Here is a 24,331-nt window from a genome sequence, read left to right on the forward strand (position 1 = left end):
TTTGTGTCTAGAAGCGTTTAGTTAAGCTAACATCATAGACCCTCCCCAGCTCAAAAAAACAGTATTATTAACTATTTCAGCAATTTTGTGAGACCAGAGTGAGTAGCAGCAGCTGTGAGAGCTGCAGTGTATTTGTATTTAGCGTGTCACTTGCCACGGCACCTGCCACAAGTTGTGGATTGTCCACTTGCCACGTGACTTGCCACATCACCTGCCACGTCACTTGCCATGTCACCTGCCACAAGTTTTGGATTGTCCACTTGCCACGTCACTTGCCACGTCACTTGCCACAAGTTGTGGATTGTCCACTTGCCACATCACTTGCCACGTCACTTGCCACAAGTTGGGGATTGTCCACTTGCCACATCACCTGTCACGTCACCTGCCACAAGTTGTGGATTGTCCACTTGCCACGTCACTTGCCACATCACCTGCCACGTCACTTGCCACGAGATGTGGATTGTCCACTTTCCACATCATCTGCCATGCCACCTGCCACAAGCTGTGGATTGTCCACTTGCCACGTCACCAGCCACATCACCTGCCACAAGTTGTGGATTGTCCACTTGCCACGTGACTTGCCACATCACCTGCCACGTCACTTGCCACATCACCTGCCACAAGTTGTGGATTGTCCAACTGCCACGTCACCTGCCACAAGTTGTGGATTGTCCACTTGCCACGTGACTTGCCACATCACCTGCCACGTCACTTGCCACGTCACCTGCCACAAGTTTTGGATTGTCCACTTGCCACGTCACTTGCCACGTCACTTGCCACAAGTTGTGGATTGTCCACTTGCCACATCACTTGCCACGTCACTTGCCACAAGTTGGGGATTGTCCACTTGCCACATCACCTGTCACGTCACCTGCCACAAGTTGTGGATTGTCCACTTGCCACGTCACTTGCCACATCACCTGCCACGTCACTTGCCACGAGATGTGGATTGTCCACTTTCCACATCATCTGCCATGCCACCTGCCACAAGCTGTGGATTGTCCACTTGCCACGTCACCAGCCACATCACCTGCCACAAGTTGTGGATTGTCCACTTGCCACGTGACTTGCCACATCACCTGCCACGTCACTTGCCACATCACCTGCCACAAGTTGTGGATTGTCCAACTGCCACGTCACCTGCCACAAGTTGTGGATTGTCCACTTGCCACGTGACTTGCCATATCACCTGCCACGTCACTTGCCACATCACCTGCCACAAGTTGTGGATTGTCCAACTGCCACGTCACCTGCCACAAGTTGTGGATTGTCCACTTGCCACGTGACTTGCCACATCACCTGCCACGTCACTTGCCACGTCACCTGCCACAAGTTTTGGATTGTCCACTTGCCACGTCACTTGCCACGTCACTTGCCACAAGTTGTAGATTGTCCACTTGCCACGTGACTTGCCACATCACCTGCCACGTCACTTGCCACGTCACCTGCCACAAGTTTTGGATTGTCCACTTGCCACGTCACTTGCCACGTCACTTGCCACAAGTTGGGGATTGTCCACTTGCCACATCACCTGCCACGTCACCTGCCACAAGTTGTGGATTGTCCACTTGCCACGTCACTTGCCACGTCACTTGCCACATCACCTGCCACGTCACTTGCCACGAGATGTGGATTGTCCACTTTCCACGTCATCTGCCATGCCACCTGCCACAAGCTGTGGATTGTCCACTTGCCATGTCACCAGCCACATCACCTGCCACAAGTTGTGGATTGTCCACTTGCCACGTGACTTGCCACATCACCTGCCACGTCACTTGCCACATCACCTGCCACAAGTTGTGGATTGTCCAACTGCCACGTCACCTGCCACAAGTTGTGGATTGTCCACTTGCCACATGACTTGCCACATCACCTGCCACGTCACTTGCCACATCACCTGCCACAAGTTGTGGATTGTCCAACTGCCACGTCACCTGCCACAAGTTGTGGATTGTCCACTTGCCACGTGACTTGCCACATCACCTGCCACAAGTTTTGGATTGTCCACTTGCCACGTCACTTGCCACGTCACTTGCCACAAGTTGGGGATTGTCCACTTGCCACATCACCTGCCACGTCACCTGCCACAAGTTGTGGATTGTCCACTTGCCACGTGACTTGCCACATCACCTGCCACGTCACTTGCCACATCACCTGCCACAAGTTGTGGATTGTCTACTTGCCACGTCACTTGCCACATCACCTGCCACGTCACTTGCCACGTCACCTGCCACAAGTTGTGGATTGTCCACTTGCCACATCACCTGCCACAAGTTGTGAATTGTCCACTTGCCACGTCACTTGCCACGTCACCTGCCACAAGTTGGGGATTGTCCACATCACCTGCCACGTCACTTGCCACATCACCTGCCACAAGTTGTGGATTGTCCACTTGCCACGTCACTTGCCACATCACCTGCCACGTCACTTGCCACAAGATGTGGATTGTCCACTTTCTATGTCACCTACCATGCCACCTGCCACAAGTTGTGGATTGTCCACTTGCCACGTCACCAGCCACATCACCTGCCACAAGTTGTGGATTTCCACTTGCCACGTGACTTGCCACATCACCTGCCACATCACTTGCCACGTCACCTGTCACAAGTTGTGGATTGTCCACTTGCCACATCACTTGCCACCTGCCATGTCACTTGCCAAAAACTGTGGATTGTCCACTTGCCACGTCATTTGCCACGTCACCTGCCACGTCACTTGCCACGTCACCTGCCACAAGTTTTGGATCGTCCACTTGCCACGTCACTTGCCACGTCAGCTGCCACGTCACTTGCCACAAGATGTGGATTGTCCACATGTCACATCACCTGCCACATCACTTGCCATGCCACCTGCCACAAGTTGTGGATTGTCCACTTGCCACGTCACCAGCCATATCACCTGCCACAAGTTGTGGATTTCCACTTGCCACGTGACTTGCCACATCACCTGCCACATCACTTGCCACAAGTTGTGGATTGTCCACTTGCAATTGCAATTGTTTAAAATATTTTTCTAATGGTTTTAACGTGACTTGCCACATCACCTGCCACGTCACTTGCCACATCACCTGCCACAAGTTGTGGATTTTCCAACTGCCACGTCACCTGCCACAAGTTGTGGATTGTCCACTTGCCACGTGACTTGCCACGTCACCTGCCACGCCACTTGCCACATCACCTGCCACAAGTTGTGGATTGTCCAACTGCCACGTCACCTGCCACAAGTTGTGGATTGTCCACTTGCCACGTGACTTGCCACATCACCTGCCACGTCACTTGCCACAAGTTTTGGATTGTCCACTTGCCACGTCACTTGCCACGTCACTTACCACAAGTTGGGGATTGTCCACTTGCCACATCACCTGCCACGTCACCTGCCACAAGTTGTGGATTGTCCACTTGCCACGTGACTTGCCACATCACCTGCCACGTCACTTGCCACATCACCTGCCACAAGTTGTGGATTGTCTACTTGCCACGTCACTTGCCACATCACCTGCCACGTCACTTGCCACGTCACCTGCCACAAGTTGTGGATTGTCCACTTGCCACGTCACCTGCCACAAGTTGTGAATTGTCCACTTGCCACGTCACTTGCCACGTCACCTGCCACAAGTTGGGGATTGTCCACATCACCTGCCACGTCACTTGCCACATCACCTGCCACAAGTTGTGGATTGTCCACTTGCCACGTCACTTGCCACATCACCTGCCACGTCACTTGCCACAAGATGTGGATTGTCCACTTTCTATGTCACCTACCATGCCACCTGCCACAAGTTGTGGATTGTCCACTTGCCACGTCACCAGCCACATCACCTGCCACAAGTTGTGGATTTCCACTTGCCACGTGACTTGCCACATCACCTGCCACATCACTTGCCACGTCACCTGTCACAAGTTGTGGATTGTCCACTTGCCACATCACTTGCCACCTGCCATGTCACTTGCCAAAAACTGTGGATTGTCCACTTGCCACGTCATTTGCCACGTCACCTGCCACGTCACTTGCCACGTCACCTGCCACAAGTTTTGGATCGTCCACTTGCCACGTCACTTGCCACGTCAGCTGCCACGTCACTTGCCACAAGATGTGGATTGTCCACATGTCACATCACCTGCCACATCACTTGCCATGCCACCTGCCACAAGTTGTGGATTGTCCACTTGCCACGTCACCAGCCATATCACCTGTCACAAGTTGTGGATTGTCCACTTGCCACATCACTTGCCACCTGCCATGTCACTTGCCACAAGTTGTGGATTGTCCACTTGCAATTGTTTAAAATATTTTTCTAATGGTTTTTCATCATTTGCAATCATTTTTGAGATTTTTAATGTAAAAAAAAAGGTCACCTTTAAAAACGCATATAAACGTAAACGCGGCTAAACGCGGGTGCCGCGTTTAGCCGCGTTTTGCGTCTGAAACGTGGAAATTTTTGCTTCTGAACGCATTTTTTTGCTTCTGGAAAAACGAGATTAAACGCAACTGCATAAAAACGGAAAAAAACTAGACTGTGTGCATGGACACATAGGATAACATTGAATGAGTTCAGGGGCAGTTGAAAAAACTGTCCAACTGCATCTGAACGCGTGTTTAACTGCGTCTCGTGTGCATGAGGCCTAAGAATGCTAGAATGTGGAATGTTTTGATGTTTTGGTAAAATATTTTTTTCTCTGTCACTTTCACTTGTTGCTCTCCATCTCACAACAATATTTACCCAAACTCACAGAGGTGTCTTTCCAAACCACAATCAATACCATTGCTGATGCAAATTTAAATTAAGTCACAGTTTTTTGTGTTTTTTTGTTTAAATTTCCAAATAATCATAATTTGAGCCAAAAATGTAATATGTGTACCAACATCAGAAATCAAAATGCAATTCCCAAAAAACTGAGGGTAATATCACTACATTCACTCACAAAGAACCACCAAATATCACAGAATAAATCAAGAAGAATAACTCTTGAGAAATGTAATTCTATCACCTGTATGTCCAAAAACATTTAGTATTTATGTGTATTTATGTGTAGGAGGGGCTCACATGTGGCAGCTCCGTTAGTAAGAGGTTAGAACTTCTACTTAGCCTCCCTGAGCGTCTGGGTTCAAATCCCAAACATGCCGCATCATGTAGAGAGGTTGTCTCCCAGGTCCTAAAATTATGTCTAAATATAGTATTTATGTGTAAGAGGGTCCCACCCCCATTGTAAATCTTGCCAGATACACTATCTAGCCAAAAAAGCACCTTCCCCATGTTGAGGGCATGTGGCCTGGTATGGTTCAGGAGGGGGGCACTCACGCGTCTCGTTTTTTTTTTCTATTATTTTGGCATAGAGTTCCCTTTAATATACATGCCAGACTCGAAGGACCTGGTATGGACTGGTAGGGGGAACCCACACATTTTTTTTCTTTTATTTTTACTCTATATTGCCGGGAACTGGCAATTCATTACAGCCACAAGCAATTTTAAATTTAATTTTTTCCTTTAGAAATATCATTTTGCTGCAGTACAATAATAAACATGGGAAAGATGCACCACTTTACAGGCATACTATAGACACCCCCAGGCCTGATATTTGAAGGAATTTTAAATTTTTATTGTTTCACTTTAACCACTTCACCCCAGGAAGGCTTTACCCCCTTCCTGACCAGAACACTTTTTGCGATTCAGCACTGTGTCGCTTTAACTGACAATTGCACAGTGGTACAATGCTGTACCAAAACAAACTTTACGTCCTTTTTTCCCCACAAATAGAGCTTTCTTTTGGTGGTATTTGATCACCTCTGTGGTTTTTATTTTTTGCTCTATAAACAAAAAAATTGCGAATTTTTTTTAAAAAAAAGCAATATTTTTTACTTTTTTGCTATAATAAATATCCCAAAAAATTTATAATTTTTTTTTTTCCAATATGTATTCTACAAATTTGTGGTAAAAAAATTGCAATAATCATATATTGATTGGTTTGTGCAAAAGTTATAGCATCTACAAAATAGGGGATATATTTATGCTATTTTTATTATAAAATTGTATTTATTAGTAATGTCGGCGATCTACGATTTTGATCATGACTGTGACATTACGGCACACACTTTTGATGCTATTTTGGGATCATTGTTATTTATACAGAGATCAGTGCTATAAAAATGCACTGATTACTTTGTAAATGACACTAGCAGGAAAGAGGTTAAACACTAGGGGCGATCAAGGGGTTAAGTGTGTCCTAGGGAGTGATTCTAACTGTAGGGAGGATGGGCTCACTACAACATGTCAGAGATCACTGCTCCCCATGACAGGGAGCAGTAGATCTGTCATGTTGCTAGGCAGAACAGGGAAATGCCTTGTTTACATCTCCCTGTTCTGCCACTCGGTGACATGATCGCAGGTCAACGGTGGACATAGAGTCTGCGAGCACAGTCACACAGTACTCACGTGCCCACTAGCCCGCAAATTAAAGGAGACATACCTGTACGCCCATTTGCCCACCGCTGCTATGTAAATTTCCATACCAAAGCACAGTTTGAGACATCAGGTGCTCAAGCTAGCTCACCATAGAAATTCCACAGGAGAAACTATTACTTAGTTTGTAAGCTAGCTATTAGTCAGTTTGTTTAGTTATTCCTGCATCAACCAGAAATGGAAAATATTTGTTTTAGACAGTTACTTTTTATTATCATCCTGTATAATGCATTTGTTTTAACACCTATCTATACATTTTAAATATTGTTCTGAATTTATATTTTATTTTTAGATCGATTACTTGACGAAAAAGGTGAGCATATTACCTGAATTAAATTTATTGTTTTTATGGAACAAATGTACATTCATAAAGAATGAACAGGTAGGTAAATATTTGGTAGTTAACATTTTGTAAATGTTACACATTTTAATGTAAAGCTTAGCTCTGGTCAGTTACCAGATGAGTAAAATTGCCCCCTCTCCCATTTATATTTATCTAGTGCTTGATTTCTCGAGGGATGAGATACCATAGAGTCTAATCTACCTTAATTTAAGGTCCTGCAGTCTTCCTCCCTGCCTGTCTCCTGAAACTGCTCATTATTCTTTGACTGTTCTTGTGACTGTCCCTCTTGCAGTCATCATCACATATGATACAGGAACGACAGTGACTACTGGTCCTGCGTTGTATGTAATGATGTAGGAATGACTTCCCACATTTCATGCACAGAATAGAAGAGGACTGGACTCCCATCTCTTATGGGATGATACACACAGATTAACACCTACGGTACCTGAGTTAAAGTAGGTTGTATTCTGAGATTTATCATCCCATAGACAAAACAAGTAATAGTTAATTTATCACAATGGGTTTACAATTTACTTATTATAATAATTAATAATATAATAATTATTATAATACTTTTTTTGAAATACGTTATCTGTGTTATAACTGACTTTATTTCACTAATGGGGCTGGTTATACAATTTTGGCTTATTCTTCTCATTTCTTTTACCCAGTAAGGTATAGACAAATTGGAAACCTAATTAGAAACTTAAGTGTAAACAGGTTAAGGTGAAAGTTACTCCTTGCATAATGCAAAATTTGTTTTCTGATATCTGTGGATTCATGTATTTTATTTGGAAAGGGAAAGGCTACTAAAATGTTAGTGGTGCGTTTCTCTAATTTGGTGTTACATGTTGTAACATGAAAAAAAAATTCAAGGTACTGTATCTATGCATTTCTTTAATTTAGTAATACAGAAAGAAACTGAGTTGGTACAAGGTGGCAGAAGGAGCAGGCTCAAGCAGTGTCTGCTTTTTACCCAAGTTAGGCATCTTGCACACTGCAGATTTAGTAGGCTCAGTATAGTTTTTTTTTTTTTTTTTTACTGATCTAAAATACAGCTCATTGTTTACAATGTGATTGTACACACAGGTGCAAAAACAAGTGCTACATATTCTTGAGTAAGAAAAAAAATAGAAAAATCTGCTTTCCCAGTCAGTATTATTCCACTAGCACGTGTAAATATGTGGGAATACTTGCATTTGAGCATATTTAAAATTTTCATAGATTTTTCCATAAGGAACGTATGCACGAATGCACAGATGACCGAATACGCGTGATAATGTGTAAACACAAATGCCTGAAATTACGTCCAAAAATGCTAATGCTCAAACATCAGTACTGTGTGCAAGAGGCCTTACAGTGCGGATAGCATTAAAGTGCAACCCTCAGGATTGCCTAGATGGTGACAGCGACAGAGAATAGGGAGAAGAACTGATGCCCAGAATTTAGGTGTAATGTGGAGATGTGGCCAGGGCTTGTAGTAGACCAATGTAGTTATATAACAAGTGGAGGGCTGGGGCAGGCAGAAACTGAAAGCCATATATATCAGAAGTAACACATACTGTACCTAAGGAAGAGCAGATTGAGACAAGTCAGAATAGGTAACCAGATTACACAAAACCAGCCTGGCAAGTCAGGCTATAGAAACATTAATCAGGCACTCACTGAGTATTCTGATTCCAAGTTAAAGAGGAATGGAACTCTGGAAGCTGTACATAAAAAAGGCAGACAGATGGCAAAACACTAGCCTATGGCATCTCTGCTGCTGAAATTACCCCATTATTAACTTACCATGACTTGTTAAACAACTTGTCTCCATGTTGAGGGGGCCATATTGGTAGAGGCACAACTTTACTTCCTCATGTTGGAACCTCCAGCAAAGAGAACAGTGACCAGCACAATAGTGATATTACCAAATCTCATACCAAATTTGCTGGCACTAGCAGTCAGCAGTGCCTTAAATCTCACACTGCAGATATATAACTATGAGGGTGTTGGCACATTTCTAGGCACACTTACATACCAGGAAATGCACTGCTAATTTTCAGGGTCCCCCGCCCAAGCATTTGCATCGTAATATAGCTGCTAATGCTGAGAGCTATGCTAGGTTATGTGCAATATGTACTTGTGACCCCTGCGCTCTGTGCAATATGCACTCACATTTTAAGCCCCTCCTATTTAGAAATCCAAACCCACTCTAAATATTTGCTACAAGGTGCATTTACACCACTCAGTTTGTATAATTGGCATGGCTTTCTACTAAGAAGCTTCAAAAAGGGGTTTTCTTTTAATGGATATGAATAAACCTGATGCTTTTTAGAATTTTTCCTGCCTCATTGTGTACCTGTAAAGTCTAATTTCATGGAGCAACAATTTTGTGTTCCTCCACTTTGTGATTTTGTATATAGAAGGATGTGCTACAGTGAAATCCTAGTATGGTTTCTGTCTTGACATAGGGTAGTACATACCCATTTTCAAAGACTCCCACACTTTGTGTATGGGATACATGGGTTTTGGCTACAATAGACAAAGGTATGTAATGAGTTTGAGGATTTTTTAATATTGTTTTTTCTGGGGGCGTGGCCTGAACATGGCAGAGTGAAGAAGTGATCTTACAGAGCTCCCGGCCTTGGTCCCCTCTTTCGGCCTTCTTTCATCTTCTAAACCGGCATGTTGCCTTCCAAAAGGCATAGAACGAGAGCCATCACCCGGGGGACACCAGCTGCCAGGAATCCGGGGGAGATTCGCCGCTTTTTTGAGCAAATTCCGGCTGTCTCTGCAGGCTCCAGAGCCGTGGCTCCGCGAGGGCCTACCCGAAGTGTCACGAGGGACTCCCCTCTGCAGGAAGAACTCCTAAGCCTGGCTGGCCCTTCCATACATCCGGGTGCTTACAGCGGACCAACCGAACAGTCTGAGACCATGATGTCTTCCGGGAGCCCCGCCGCGGCTGTGGATATGGGTAGTGATATTAGGGCCCTATTGCAAGCGCTCCCAACAAGGACGGACATTGAGGCCCTGATCCTGCGCATTGGAGGAAACCCACCGCCGCGATATCCAAGAGGTGCGAGGCGAGGTCAGTGGCCTAACAGAACGGGTGTCTGCGGGTGAAACGTCGGTCACCGCCCTGGAGAACCGTGTGCAATCGCTGGAATGAGCGAGAGACCAACACCGGGAGGCGACGGTTGCCTTACAACTCCAGCTAGAGGATGCTGAGGACCGCAGCCACTGCTCAAACATACGGCTCCGTGGCATACCAGAGTCATCAGGAACAGAGAGCCTGGGGGACGTGGTGATGACTATCCTGCGGGAGTTATCTGCAGACCCAGCCATGGATTTAGAGTTAGACAGGGTGCACAGGACTTTGGGCCCTAGATCGGCAGACCCCGCGAGACCACGGGACGTAGTCTGTCGCTTCCATCGCTATCTGCAGAAAGAACTGGTCCTCCGGCGGGCATGGGAACACGGCGCAATGGAATGGAATGGCACGCAGATCCAGCTTCTCCCAGACCTTTCCAGGGCTACACTGCGTCGGAGAGCCCTGCTCAGACCCCTGCTTGACCTAGCAAAGCGACAGGGTTTCTCCTACCGATGGGGATATCCCCTGTCGGTGATCTTCCGGAAGGAGTCCTCTTCATTCATGCTCCGGACCCCTGCGGATCTACCGGCCCTGTTCAGATACCTTGGAGAAGAACCGATCCCGGTTCCAGATTGGCTGCAGCTCCTGCCCTGACCCACTGGCAGATCGGGCGCTATCCAACACCACGGCCCTCTCCCCCGCCGCCATCCACGACCGGGCGGGCGACAACGATCGGCCTCTCGGGATCACCAACGTGAGTAGATATGTGGGATGCCCCTTTTCCCCCCTGCCACCGATCTGACTTTTCACTCCTCGCCCTAGCTGCCTAGTTTGCCTGATGCTGGAGGCAGAGGCACCCCGGACTACCTCCCCCTTTTGACGTTCTCGGCCTGGGTCTCAATTGGCCAGGGAGCCGCCCCGGACTGTTCTCCCTACCTCCTAGTCGGGGGGATTTACGGGAGGCCCCTCATCATCTGCTCGCAGCCCTCCACGGACTCTCCCTGCCCACCAGCGGTCGCCTTCATAATCTCTTCGGTACTTACAAGTATGGCCGAGGCTCCCCAGGGCGCGGGGTGGCGGACGGGATATGGCCCCTTGGTGGGTGGCACGGACGGCATTGTCCCCAGAACAGGCGGCTACCTTAGGTGAAAACCCAGATCCCTGTCATCCCCTACTGGATCTCTGACTCTGTGGGACTGGGGTGTGCTGGGGGGGCGGGTGGGCTCTGTGCGGGAGTGTCTGGGTTTTTACTATGGCCGTCAAGAAGCATTGGTTGTCTCCTTCTGGCAACGGATCATTGCGACCTACAGGACCATACTGAGACGCGTATGGCTACTGCTCTGGACGGAGAACCATGGGCTAGTATTGGCCCCTGCCGGACCACTGTGATGAGCTCCCTGAGGATCTTTCCATGTTTCCATGTTTTTTTTTGCTTCCTTGTGGACATCTCTTCAGATGCTGGGGGGCGCTGGTAGGTGGGCAACGGAACTTTGACATTGCCACGCACCTGGTGGGGGGGGGGAGGCGGGGAGGGACTGTTTATTAAGGGGGCGGGTGGGCTTGCTGGGGGATATGGGGAAGAGTAGTTGAGAAGGGTTTCGGTACCATTAGGTGGTCTGTATGTGCGCGGCACTCCCCGGGTGTCCTCCCTTGCCTTCCCTCCCCCTCCCCATGTTTCCTGCCCCCTGGCTTCCCCCGTGCTCCTGAGTCGGGCTCCTCCTCCCCTCTCTGGCGCCCCTTCCACCCCTCCTTTCTTTCCTGCCTCCGCTGGCGTCCCTTTTTTCTCTCTGCCCTGTTTATCCTTGTACCCAAATAGGCCGGCGCTTTCAACCCAGTTAGAGTGGGTAAGTGCCAAAGCACGTCTGTGCTTTATTTTTAGTTTCAGTGGGAGCCCGTCTTCCCTCGCTCTTTTCCCGTGGGAAGTAGGGCCTTACTACCCTCCCCTCCCCCCCCCCTCACCTTCCCCTCTTTTGCACTTTCCCGGTCCCTGCTCCTGTCCCCTTTCTGTTCTTTGCTCAGTATATTCTCTCTCTATCTTACTTGACGCTCTCTGTGGTACTATTGAGACACAATGGCAGACTCCATTAGGTTCTTTTAGTTGAACGCCAAGGGACTGAATTCCCCGGAGAAGCGACGGATCTTACAGCGGGACCTGAAAACGAATTCCGCAGATGTGGCGTTCATCCATAAAACCCATTTTAAAACTTCTAGTCTTCCACTTTTGAAGTCCCGCTGTTTTCCACAGGTCTATCATTCTACTAACCCTCACTCTAAGACTAAGGGGGTCTCTATTTTGATATTGTCACGATCTGGGATGAGGCCGAGATGCTGAGAGGGCTCCCCTTGCGGCCGAGCGCAGTACAACCCTGAAGTTGGCACAGGGATGCAGTGCCCACAGTAGCACAGGTTGCCAGGTAGCAATAGTAGAGACCAGGTAGCAGATGGATAAGCCTGGATGGACAACTGTGCTTAGGAGATCCGAGAGTAGGCAGCGGAAATCCAGAGAATGGTCAAACAAGCCGAGGTCGGGTGCAGGAAGCAGATCTGGAGCGTCAGGTACAAGCCAGGAGTCGGAGCCAGGAGAACAACAGGAACGGGTCAAACAGGCCGGGTCGGTACACAGAAGATCGGATAACAGGGAGCACAGGTACAGGTTCACAGGAGAGCTGACGATAATCCAGCAATGCAGGAGTGTTAGGCGAACGTTTAAATAGGCCGCCTGACCGGGTCACGTCGCGGGCGCGTCGGAGCGATCGTACGTCTACGTCTAGTGCGTTGCGTATTCGTGGCATCGCCGCGTAAGCCCGCCCGGTTAGGCGTCGCGTCGGTCGTACGTCTAGTAACTACTTTGCGCTTGCGTAGGCGCCGACGCGCGTTAACACGGACGTATCTTATGAGACTGCGGCTATTTCCCTGACAGTGCCCCCCCCCAAGGGGCAGCCTCCGGATGCCCAACCGAGCCCACTTTTCAGGATACCGGGTGCGGAACCTACGTAAAAGTTCAGGAGCATGTACATGATCGGCAGGCTCCCATGAGTTCTCTTCAACAGGATACCCCTTCCATTTAATTAAAAACTGGATGGTCCTACCTCTCCGACGACAGTCGAGGATGGACTCAACCTCGTATTCGGTTTCTTCACCAACTCGAACTGGAGGCGGAGGCATTTCTTCTCTTCCTGAAAATGGACTAAGGGTAACAGGTTTAAGGAGGGAAACATGAAATATAGGATGGATCTTAAACGAATCAGGCAAAACAAGTTCAAAGGCTACGGGGTTAATCTCCCGTTTGATTTCAAAAGGACCCAGAAATTTAGGTCCCAGTTTCCGGGAAGGAAGAGGCAGTCTAAGATTTGTCGCTGAAAGCCACACCTTATCCCCTGTCTTAAAGATGGGGTTGATTCTCTTCCTTTTATCATACTGCTTCTTGTATTCCTCCTGGGCCCTTCTCATGGTGTCTTGAAGTATTAGATAGTTCGAGTGAATGAAATTTACTCGGTCTTGAACTGCCGGGACGGATGACTCAGGGATGGTGTTAGGCAGAAATGAAGGGTGGAATCCGTAGTTTGCCCAGAAGGGTGACTGGTTGGTGGAGGCGTGCACAGAGTTATTATAGGCGAATTCCGCACAAGGTAGCAAGGAAACCCAATCGTCCTGGGAGAAGGAGCAGAAGCATCGCAGGTATTGCTCTAGTGTTTGATTGGTTCTTTCGGTTTGTCCATTACTCTGTGGGTGATAGGCAGATGATAAACAAATCTTAATTGAGAGCAATTTACACAGTTCCTTCCAAAATTTAGAGGTGAATTGTACCCCTCTGTCTGATACAATACTATCAGGTACCCCGTGTAGCCGGACAATCTCTTTAATAAAAGTTTTTGCTGTATCTAGGGCAGAGGGAGTCCCCTTAAGCGGCAAGAAGTGTGCCATCTTGGACAGGCGGTCCACGACCACCAAGATGGCCGTAAACCCTTCAGAGGGAGGTAGTTCCACAATAAAATCCATGGAAATTTCTCTCCATGGTTTTTCCGGGACTGGCAGTGGTCTTAGTAGACCCCAGGGTCTGATGTTAGGTCCTTTGTTGCGCTGGCAGGTGGTGCAGGAATCTACGTATGCCTTACAGTCCGCTTTTAAGGTAGGCCACCATAGGGACCGCCGTACAAGGTCCGTCGTCTTCCGCACTCCAAAGTGGCCTGCAAGTGGGTGATCGTGGAAGGTCTTCAATACTAGTAACCTGGCCTGCTGGGGAACAAAAACCTTGTCCTGGTGCCATAGAAGCCCTCCTTGACTCCTCAGGGCAGAAGCTTCGGTCTCCGTGCACTGTCTAGTAGCCAGTTCAATAGAAGATTTCAGGTCTGGTTGTATTAACAAGAAATTCTGGGAGGACAAAATTGTACTAGGTGGGGCCCCCTCGGGGGTATCGGGGAACATCCTAGATAAGGCATCCGCTTTGCTGTTTTTAGATCCCGGGCGGTAGGTGATATGGAAATGGAATCTCGAAAAGAACAAAGCCCACCGGGCCTGTCGGGGTCTTAGGCGTCTGGCCGTACGGAGATACTCCAAGTTCTTGTGATCTGTGAAAATTAAAATGGGGTGAGCGGCACCCTCTAGGAGGTACCTCCATTCTTCAAGAGCGGTCTTGATCGCTAGAAGTTCCCGGTCCCCTACATCATAGTTCTTCTCTGGGGGACTCATCTTCCGAGAGAAGAAGGCTACAGGGTGCAGTAAGGCCTTGGGACCTTGGCGTTGGGATAAGATCGCCCCGGTGGCCACCTCCGAGGCATCAACCTCTAGTACGAAGGGTAAGGCGGGATCTGGGTGTTGCAGGATGGGCGCAGAGGTAAATAGGGTCTTGAGCTGCTCAAAAGCGGACTGGGCTGCTGGGGACCAATGGAACTTGGTGTGCTGGCGAGTAGTCAAGGTGATGGGGGCTACGATGGTGGAGAAGCCCCGTATAAACCTTCGGTAAAAGTTTGCGAAGCCAATAAACCTCTGTACACCCTTCTTGTCAGCAGGAGCGGGCCAATCCAAAATGGATTTCACCTTCTGCGGGTCCATGGCAATTCCCCCCGTGGAAATAATGAGTCCCAAGAAATGGATAGATTCCTTCTCAAAGTCACACTTCTCGGCTTTGGCGTATAACCCGTGAGTTCTAAGAATACTTAGTACTTTCCTAACATGTACTCTGTGAAGCTCTAGTGAGGGTGAAAAAATCAGGATGTCGTCAAGGTAGGCGACAACAAAGTGGTCAAGGTACTCCCGAAAAATATCATTGATAAAATGTTGAAAGGTTGCCGGGGCGTTACATAGTCCAAAGGGCATGACCAGATATTCGAAATGACCAAATCTTGTTCTGAACGCGGTCTTCCACTCGTCCCCCTCCCGGATACGGACAAGATTATAAGCCCCACGTAGGTCAAGTTTTGTAAAAATACGAGAGGTACGGAATCTCTGGAGAAGTTCAGGGATAAGCGGAAGAGGATACCGATTCTTGAGGGTAATATTATTTAATTCCCGATAGTCCACACATGGCCTTAGGGTCTTATCTTTCTTCTCCACAAAGAAGATACCTGCTCCGGCAGGGGATGAAGAGGGACGAATGAATCCCTTAGCCAGGTTTTCGTCGATGTACTGTCGTAGAGCCTCCAATTCTGTCTCCGAAAGGGGAAATATCCGACCAAAAGGAATGGGGGCCCCAGGTAGTAATTCAATGGGGCAGTCATAGGGGCGGTGAGGAGGTAGAGTATCGGCTTTCCTCCTATCAAAAACGTCTCTGAAATCCTGGTAGATTGTTGGTATGCGAGAAGCCGGACTAGATGTGGGTTGTATGGTCAGACAGCCGGGCAATTCGTGAGGGATGAAGTCCAGACAGTGCTGCTGGCAGTAGACAGATGTGAAGAAAACCGCCCTTGTGAGCCAATCGATCTGGGGGTTGTGAGCCTGTAGCCAAGGGATCCCTAGGATAACAGGGAACATCGGGGAGCTCAGAATGTCGAATTTAAGGAATTCTTGGTGACCCGAATCGGTGATTGTCAGGATGGGACTAGTTTCCTGGGTGACATGACCTGAACTAGGTAAGGAGCCATCGGCCAAACGGACGGTCAGGCTCTGTTCCTTGCGATTCAGTGGGAGAGCCAGACTCCTGGCCAAGGTTAAGTCCAGAAAGCAACTACAGGCTCCGGAATCAATGATTGCTTGTAGAGGGATCCTGCTGCCCGCCACCATCAACGTGACTGGAAGAGTGATGTGGGCAGAAGCTGTCATTGCTACCTGAAGGTGAGAGGGAGTGTTTGAGGCTGGTTTACTCGGCCTTGTAGGGCAGTTGCTAATAAAATGTCCTGATTTCCCACAGTAGAAGCAGAGGTGTGCCTGACGGCGGAGCAGTCTCTCTTCAGAGGTTAAAGCGGGACGGGGAATGCCCCTCAGAACGGGGGATACTGCTGGGCGAACTGGAGGTGGGGCCTGGATGGAGCAAGTGGTTCGGGAGCGTTCTAGCTGACGTTCTCGTAGACGCCTGTCAAGCTGGATGGCGAGTAGGATGAGTTCTTCGAGTGTAGTGGGAATCTTTAGTCTGGCCAACTCATCCTTAAGAGCTTCGGACAACCCCATACGATATTGAAATTTGAGGGCCGCCTCATTCCAGCCGGAGTCAGAGCTCCAGGTACGGAACTCCACTGAATAGTCCTCTACAGGTCGCCCACCCTGGCGAAGAGCATGCAAAGCTGACTCAGCTGTAGCCGTCCGGAAAGGGTCATCATACAGGCGGGCCATGGCTTCAAAGAATAAGTCCAGAGTATTCACATAAGGGCTGCATTGTTCCAACAGGCCGTGGGCCCATGTCTGGGGGTCGTCCCTCAGTAAGGAAATGGTGAATCCCACCTTGGTTGCCTCTGAAGCAAAGGTCTGAGGTTGCAGGGAGAAGTAGAGGAAACAGGAGTTTCTGAAGGATCTGAATTTTCTTCGGTCCCCGAAGAAATGTTCTGGAGCCGGGACTCGTGGTTCTAGGACCGCTGAAATTGTAGACGCCGGAACTTGACCAGAGCAGGTGGGTGGTTCAGGCGGGTGTTGCAGGCGCTCCTCCAGCCGGTGATGTTTCTCTCGGAGCTCTTGAATAGCTGGAGCAAGGGCCGAGAGTTCTTGTAGGACGGCCTCTAATGGGGAGTCACCTCTGTCGACCTCTGTCATGGCTGGATTATACTGTCACGATCTGGGATGAGGCCGAGATGCTGAGAGGGCTCCCCTTGCGGCCGAGCGCAGTACAACCCTGAAGTTGGCACAGGGATGCAGTGCCCACAGTAGCACAGGTTGCCAGGTAGCAATAGTAGAGACCAGGTAGCAGATGGATAAGCCTGGATGGACAACTGTGCTTAGGAGATCCGAGAGTAGGCAGCGGAAATCCAGAGAATGGTCAAACAAGCCGAGGTCGGGTGCAGGAAGCAGATCTGGAGCGTCAGGTACAAGCCAGGAGTCGGAGCCAGGAGAACAACAGGAACGGGTCAAACAGGCCGGGTCGGTACACAGAAGATCGGATAACAGGGAGCACAGGTACAGGTTCACAGGAGAGCTGACGATAATCCAGCAATGCAGGAGTGTTAGGCGAACGTTTAAATAGGCCGCCTGACCGGGTCACGTCGCGGGCGCGTCGGAGCGATCGTACGTCTACGTCTAGTGCGTTGCGTATTCGTGGCATCGCCGCGTAAGCCCGCCCGGTTAGGCGTCGCGTCGGTCGTACGTCTAGTAACTACTTTGCGCTTGCGTAGGCGCCGACGCGCGTTAACACGGACGTATCTTATGAGACTGCGGCTATTTCCCTGACAGATATCTAGTAGGATTCCGTGGGCCTGCCGTGACCTGCTGGCGGATCCGGAGGGCAGCTTTATTTTTCTCAAGGGCCATATTGGAAAGCTTCTTTTCACTTTTGCTACAGTATATGCCCCCAACGACCACCAGGATGTATTCATTCAGAGTGCATTACGACTTCTAAATGACTTTCGGGAGGGCCAGTTGATCCTGGGCGGAGATTTTAATACCCCCTCTCCCCAGTGGTAGACACTTCTACCTTCTCCTCCTCGGTCCCAATTTCGGCTAGAAAACAGATATCTAAATGTCTGATGTCGGCCCAGTTAATGGACGTTTGGCGTCTTCAACACTCTGGAGAGCGGGATTATTCTTTTTACTCTCCCCCCACAAATCATACTCACGGATAGACTTCTTTTTGATTCCCCATGACCAACTTCATCTAGTGAGTTCCTCCTCTATTGGCCACATTACTTGGTCCGACCATGCCCCAGTAGCCATCACCTACACGCTTTCCAGAAATCCCTCGCCCAGGTCTTTATTCTGGCGACTAAATGAGTCTCCTCCAGATACCGGAAGTCCTGGCGGATGTGACTAGAGCACTGGAGCTTTATTTCCAGGAAAATGATACGGAAGGCTCTGACCCGGGTATAGTTTGGGAAGCTCACAAAGCAGTCCTTTGCGGGGTGTTAATCAAACATGGGGCGCGTATCAAACGCTCGCGGAATGAACAGCTGTCCAAATTGTTTCGGGATCTGGCCCAAGTTGAAGCGCAACATAAGCATGCTCCCTCACGGCCTCTAGAGATTGAATTGGGGACACTCCGAACGCAGAATACTGACCTACTCCATTATAAAGCGAAAGCTGCACTCCAGTTCTGCCGTAAATTGACATACGAGTCGGGGGACAAATGTGGGAAACTCCTGGCCAAGTCAGTCAAGGAACTGAAATCGGCCGCTTACATCCCGCAGATAACAGATGCTAACGGCCAGCAGGTCTCGACGCCGACGCAGATATCCGAGGCCTTTGGGAAATTCTATTCTGAGCTCTATAACCTTCCGAACTCGGGGGCTGGGCAGACAGAGATAGACAGTTATGTAGCCGGAACTGGTCTGCCCTTTCTGACGCCGGAAGCCCGGGAGTTGCTGGAGGAACCAATTACCCTAGTGGAGGTCCAGACGGCTGTGGGCTCTCTGAAGCTGGGCAAGGCGCCGGGCCTGGATGGGTACACCGCACAATATTATAAGACCTTTCTCCCCATTCTTGGCCCACGCTTGGTGGATTTGTTCAATGCTTTGAGCTCCGGTAGAGAGTTCGCTTTGGACACCCTTAGAGCACATATCTCTCTGATTCCCAAAGAGGACAAAGACCCGGGACTATGCGGAAGCTACAGGCCTATCTCCCTGCTTAATTTAGATTTAAAATTGTTCTCTAAAATCCTGGCCACACGACTAGCTCACCACTTGCAATCCCTCATCCATGTTGATCAAGTGGTTTTTATCCCTTAAAGGGAGGCTGGGGACAACACCATCAAGGTCTTAGCTTTAGTACACAAGGCTCAGGCGTCGAACAATCCATGTATCTTTGTGAATACGGACGTGGAGAAGGCCTTTGATAGGGTCCATTGGCCTTTTATGTTCTCAGTCCTCCGCCATGTAGGGCTGGGTGATCGGATGATCACTTGGATCAGCAAAATATACTCGCGACCCTCTGCGCAAATCAAGGCGAATGGAGTGCTTTCCTCCCCCATAGATATTGGTAATGGGACTATACCGGGCTGCCCCTTATCGCCCCTCTTATTTGCACTTTCCCTGGAACCCTTTCTGGCCTCGGTTCGGCAGAACCCAGACATAACGGGTCTGCGCATGGGTGCGACTGAGTGCAAGATATCTGCCTACGCAGATGATATGTTGTTTTCCCTGACGAATCCCAGAACCTCCCTGCCGAACCTCCTTCGAGAATTCCAGACGTATGGAAAGCTGTCTCACTTGAAGATCAATTTCTCGAAATCGGAGACCATGGGGGTGGCTATCCCCCCGAGGCTGCTTTTAGATTTAAAATCCAATTTCCGCTTTAAATGGACGAACACAGCGCTTAAATATCTGGGCACTTACATTCCACCAGGCGTTGTGAACACGTTCAGGCTGAACTTCCCTCCCCTGCTCACTAGGACACGCACTTTGCTTCAAAAGTGGCACTCTGATCTTCACTCCTGGTTCGGGAGATGTAATCTGATAAAGATGAACATACTTCCTAAATTTAACTACCTTTTTTCAGGCTCTACCCAGCACATCCCGCCTCCATTCTTTAAACAGGCACAATCCGTGCTCACTCAATTGGTATGGGCACACAAGAAACCCAGACTTCGGTGGTCACAGTTAACCCTCTCTAAACAACAAGGGGGATTGGCGCTACCTGACATACGGCACTACTATATGGCCTCACATCTGGGAAGGATTTTGGACTGGAATCGCAATAGCTCTACAAAACTCTGGGTGCAAGTTGAGCAATCTCAATCCCGCATCCCGCTGAGAAGCACGATGTGGTGCTACCGGGCGTTGCCTGCAGAACTGAAATCGCATCCTACTATAGGGGCGTCTCTAAGAGTCGGATTCCTGACTGCTTCCCAGAACAAAATCACGTCGTTGTCCTCCCCCTTGTACCCTATCCTAGGCCACCCACACTTTGAACCAGGAATCTATCCAGGGGACTATAAATTGCTTAGCGAACTTCACGTGGACCATGCGTCTAGATTTATTAAAAAAAACTCAAGATACACTATCAATGACCTCCCGATTAGTATATCATCCCAGCGCTCAAACTCCCCCTCCCCCCAGCTGCCACTTAAAAAATTTAAATATATCTCTCAGAAGGTGAAAAAAGCAAACCTACCACTTACAATGCAAAAAACACCTTGTGGCGCTACAAAAACTACACACTGTTAAATAGCAGTGTACTATGATAACCAAAACTACACAACGTGAAAATTATAAACACATGTGCATAAATAAATATAATCAACAATAAAGTAAATAGTGATTAAATAGCGAAAAAATGCAATCAAAAAATAATCGCACAAAAGTGATACAGTGAATATGTGACAAAACATAAATATAGAGAATGAACACAATGACAAATAGTGCTCTAATGGAAATGTGCAGTTCCAAAATAAATTAGATTGATCTTCAATCAAATACAATTATTGAGGAGCAATAACTGTAATGATGGCAATAGTTCAAAAAAGAAGAATTCATTTTCAAGTGAACGTTCTGTACCCAAGTGTCCATAAACCGCAGAGCCTCCACCGCACCCTTGGTGTTAGTGCCCCCCTTGTTTAGAACACTCACCAGCAGTATTGCCCAGCACTCTCATGTCGGGCAAAAAACGCTTATAGTGATACAGATGATGACTATTTCTCCAGCCACTTCTTGTGAAAACTTTGCAGCAGAGGATAATCACTTAATATCTCAGAGTTACCTCAGGGAGACAAAAGAAACTTCCCATAGTGCAACATTGCAAAACTATTTTTAATCTCAATAAAACGTTCGATTAAAATCACACTCACATGGATCCAATTAAAAACAGGCACTTCAAATAGACATTCCACTGGTCAATTCAAAGATCCTTCACTCATAGGCATTGGTGAGTACACTGGAAGCAAGCTAAGTTCATATCAAATAGCACCGTCTCTACACAAGGTATCTGTGTGGTACCTGACAGCAGACAACCCAATTTGAAAGCAGCGCCAGATAGTGATATCCAGTCCTTCAACTTGTGTGTTCTCCTTCCTCCGCCTTCTTTCTAGTCTTTTACTGTGTGTGCTGGTCGCCGTATAGCCACGCCCCCGACATGTTTCGTCCAATGGACTTCCTCATGGGTTTGGCTATTCAGCTGTAACAACCCCCCTTTTATTTGAAATCTCAGGCGACCAGTCCCTCCCAGTCCAGGTGACCCCCTCCCCCCTATGTCCTCCAATTGGTTAATAGGCTCTAGCGGTGGGTGGTTCATAATTCGTTCCTCCCCAACCCCTCCCCATCTCTGTGTGTAAAAACACTCCCAACTTCCCCACACATTGCTCTCATCACGATCAGGAGAATATAACACCACACATATTAAGAAAGGCCCATCAACCTACCCTTCTAAATGGCTTCCTAATCACTCATTTCCATCCCGTAGCAATAGATGGTTTTGTTTCGTCGACACGCATGCGCGGACTTCCGGGGAAGCTTGTATACTTCGTCAGCTGATTGGCTAAGCCTAGGCGCCGCCGTCATCACGCTTACCCTAGCGTACATCCCCGGACTGCCCACTCCACCCGCACCATCATGCTACACCCAGGTATCACTCGTGAGCTGCGCACGGGCCAATCACTGCACCTAGTACTAGCGTCCTTCCCACAGACCTCCCCCTCCACCCACGCCATCTTGCTGCACCCAGGAGTCACTACTAAATAAATTGCGCAGGCGCCAAACCCTATGCAGTGTCTTGGCGAGAAGAATATAATTTATTCATCATCGGCGCCCCACTCCTGTCAAGATAACCAATAAATCAAACAGGGGAAGTACCATAATCACAACCAATCCTGTTTAATAGCAAAGTACTTCAGGAATCCCAAAATAAACGCTGTCAATGTACACACCACTAAGCCACACATAACACCCTAACGAACCCCTCAACTCTAACAAGCGGTCCTGAACAATGTGTATATGTAACAGAATAAGTGTGTCCACAGACTTTTAGCGTTTAGATGGACCAGTAATACCTATACCATACAATAATAAAATAGCGAAATAATAAAAATCGGGCAGAGGAGGAGAACATACAGAGAATTTTCAAACAATGTATATTTAACCCCACTACTTAAAATAGGATGCTCAATGTCACCCTTATTATTGAACAACTTGCTTGTGCGACCAATGCCCAAGAGTTCACATAATGATAAAAACAATATAAAAAGTGTATATATAAAGGTATACCATCTCCTAATCTATAGACACACTCATTAGAAAAATATACATAAAAATGAAAGTAAAAATACTAGCTATCATAAACACTAATTTCCTCAAACCCATCTACTCATTTCAACATGAGATACATGATCAAACCCCACTCATTATAGACGACCCCAAACTTCAACGATTGGTGTCCCAATGTATCTCCAAATACATATCTAATCCTACAAAGAATCATTTTAAAACAAGCAAATAGAGGTAAACAGAAAAATAAATAAAATCCAACTATTCCCCAAGATGCGTGCGGGCCATATCTTCCTAGTTTAAATTCAAATAATCTGTATATACTATAAGCGTTTTTTGCCTGACACGAGAGTGCTGGGCAATACTGCTGGTGAGTGTTCTAAACAAGGGGGGCACTAACACCAAGGGTGCGGTGGAGGCTCTGCGGTTTATGGACACTTGGGTACAGAACGTTCACTTGAAAATGAATTCTTCTTTTTTGAACTATTGCCATCATTACAGTTATTGCTCCTCAATAATTGTATTTGATTGAAGATCAATCTAATTTATTTTGGAACTGCACATTTCCATTAGAGCACTATTTGTCATTGTGTTCATTCTCTATATTTATGTTTTGTCACATATTCACTGTATCACTTTTGTACGATTATTTTTTGATTGCATTTTTTCGCTATTTAATCACTATTTACTTTATTGTTGATTATATTTATTTATGCACATGTGTTTATAATTTTCACGTTGTGTAGTTTTGGTTATCATAGTACACTGCTATTTAACAGTGTGTAGTTTTTGTAGCGCCACAAGGTGTTTTTTGCATTGTAAGTGGTAGGTTTGCTTTTTTCACCTTCTGAGAGATACGTCTAGATTTATTATCGACAGGAAGTGGCCTTCTATCGTCGACCTGACTGACCAAGCAGGTTTATTTTGCCTACCCTTCTGGAAAGCGGCGCGTTTGCATCACTTTTTGCACTCCATCCCGACCCTCAAGCCTTTGCAGACCCCCTGACAGAGTTTGAGACTCTGTGTAGGGGTGAGGGCCCTCTGGCCCACATCCTCTCTCAGGCTTACACTCTCCTGAATGGGCAGCTGGACCACCCTCATTTGACCTGTGTGTCCAGATGGGAAAGGGATCTTGGCTGTTCATTTTCACCGACACAAAGTCAACGCATCATTACCCTGGCTCTCACAACTTCGTTGTGTACTAAGATACAGGAGTCGAATTTCAAGCTCCTAACTAGGTGGTATATGACTCAGACGAAACTGCATAAGTGCTTTCCATCCGTTTCTGATAGATGCTGGAGGTGTGGAGAGGAGGAGGGCACGTTGCTCCATGTTTTCTGGTCTTGCCCCGGTCTGACGGACTTCTGGACAGAGGTCCGCCATATAACTCAAACATTCACGGACTATCCCATACCGGAGGGACCGGCCTTTTTCCTTCTACACCACTCACGGATCCCAATAAAGCTGTATAAAAAATCACTTCTGCGGCATTTGGTAAATGCGGCGAAGTCCTGCATTCCTCTCTACTGGAAACAGCGCACTTCTCCTACGGTTACACACTGGATTGGGAGAATTGAGGATATCAGGAAGATGGAAGATTTGATTCTGACATCTCAGAACAAACAAGAAACCTTCAAACGGACGTGGGACGCTTGGAGTGTTTTTAGGTTCTCGCTGGAGGGTCG

The 24,331-nt window shown here is 47.9% G+C and overlaps 1 protein-coding gene across 3 annotated transcripts in view; it reads left to right on the forward strand.

Moving 5' to 3' along the window:
• LOC143943288 (butyrophilin subfamily 2 member A1-like) overlaps positions 1-24,331 on the forward strand; it is a 149,608-nt gene that overhangs the window by 112,579 nt on the left and 12,698 nt on the right. For all 3 annotated transcript variants that reach the window (XM_077464937.1, XM_077464938.1, XM_077464939.1), the window contains one exon: positions 6,750-6,770. In XM_077464937.1, coding sequence (XP_077321063.1) covers positions 6,750-6,770 — 21 coding nt within the window. The remainder of the gene's footprint in view (positions 1-6,749; positions 6,771-24,331) is intronic.

This window comes from Lithobates pipiens, unplaced genomic scaffold (genome assembly GCF_037356315.1).
Source record: "Lithobates pipiens isolate NorthernLeopardFrog02 unplaced genomic scaffold, aLitPip1_a1.2 Scaffold_30, whole genome shotgun sequence".
Taxonomy (NCBI): Eukaryota; Metazoa; Chordata; class Amphibia; order Anura; family Ranidae; genus Lithobates; species Lithobates pipiens.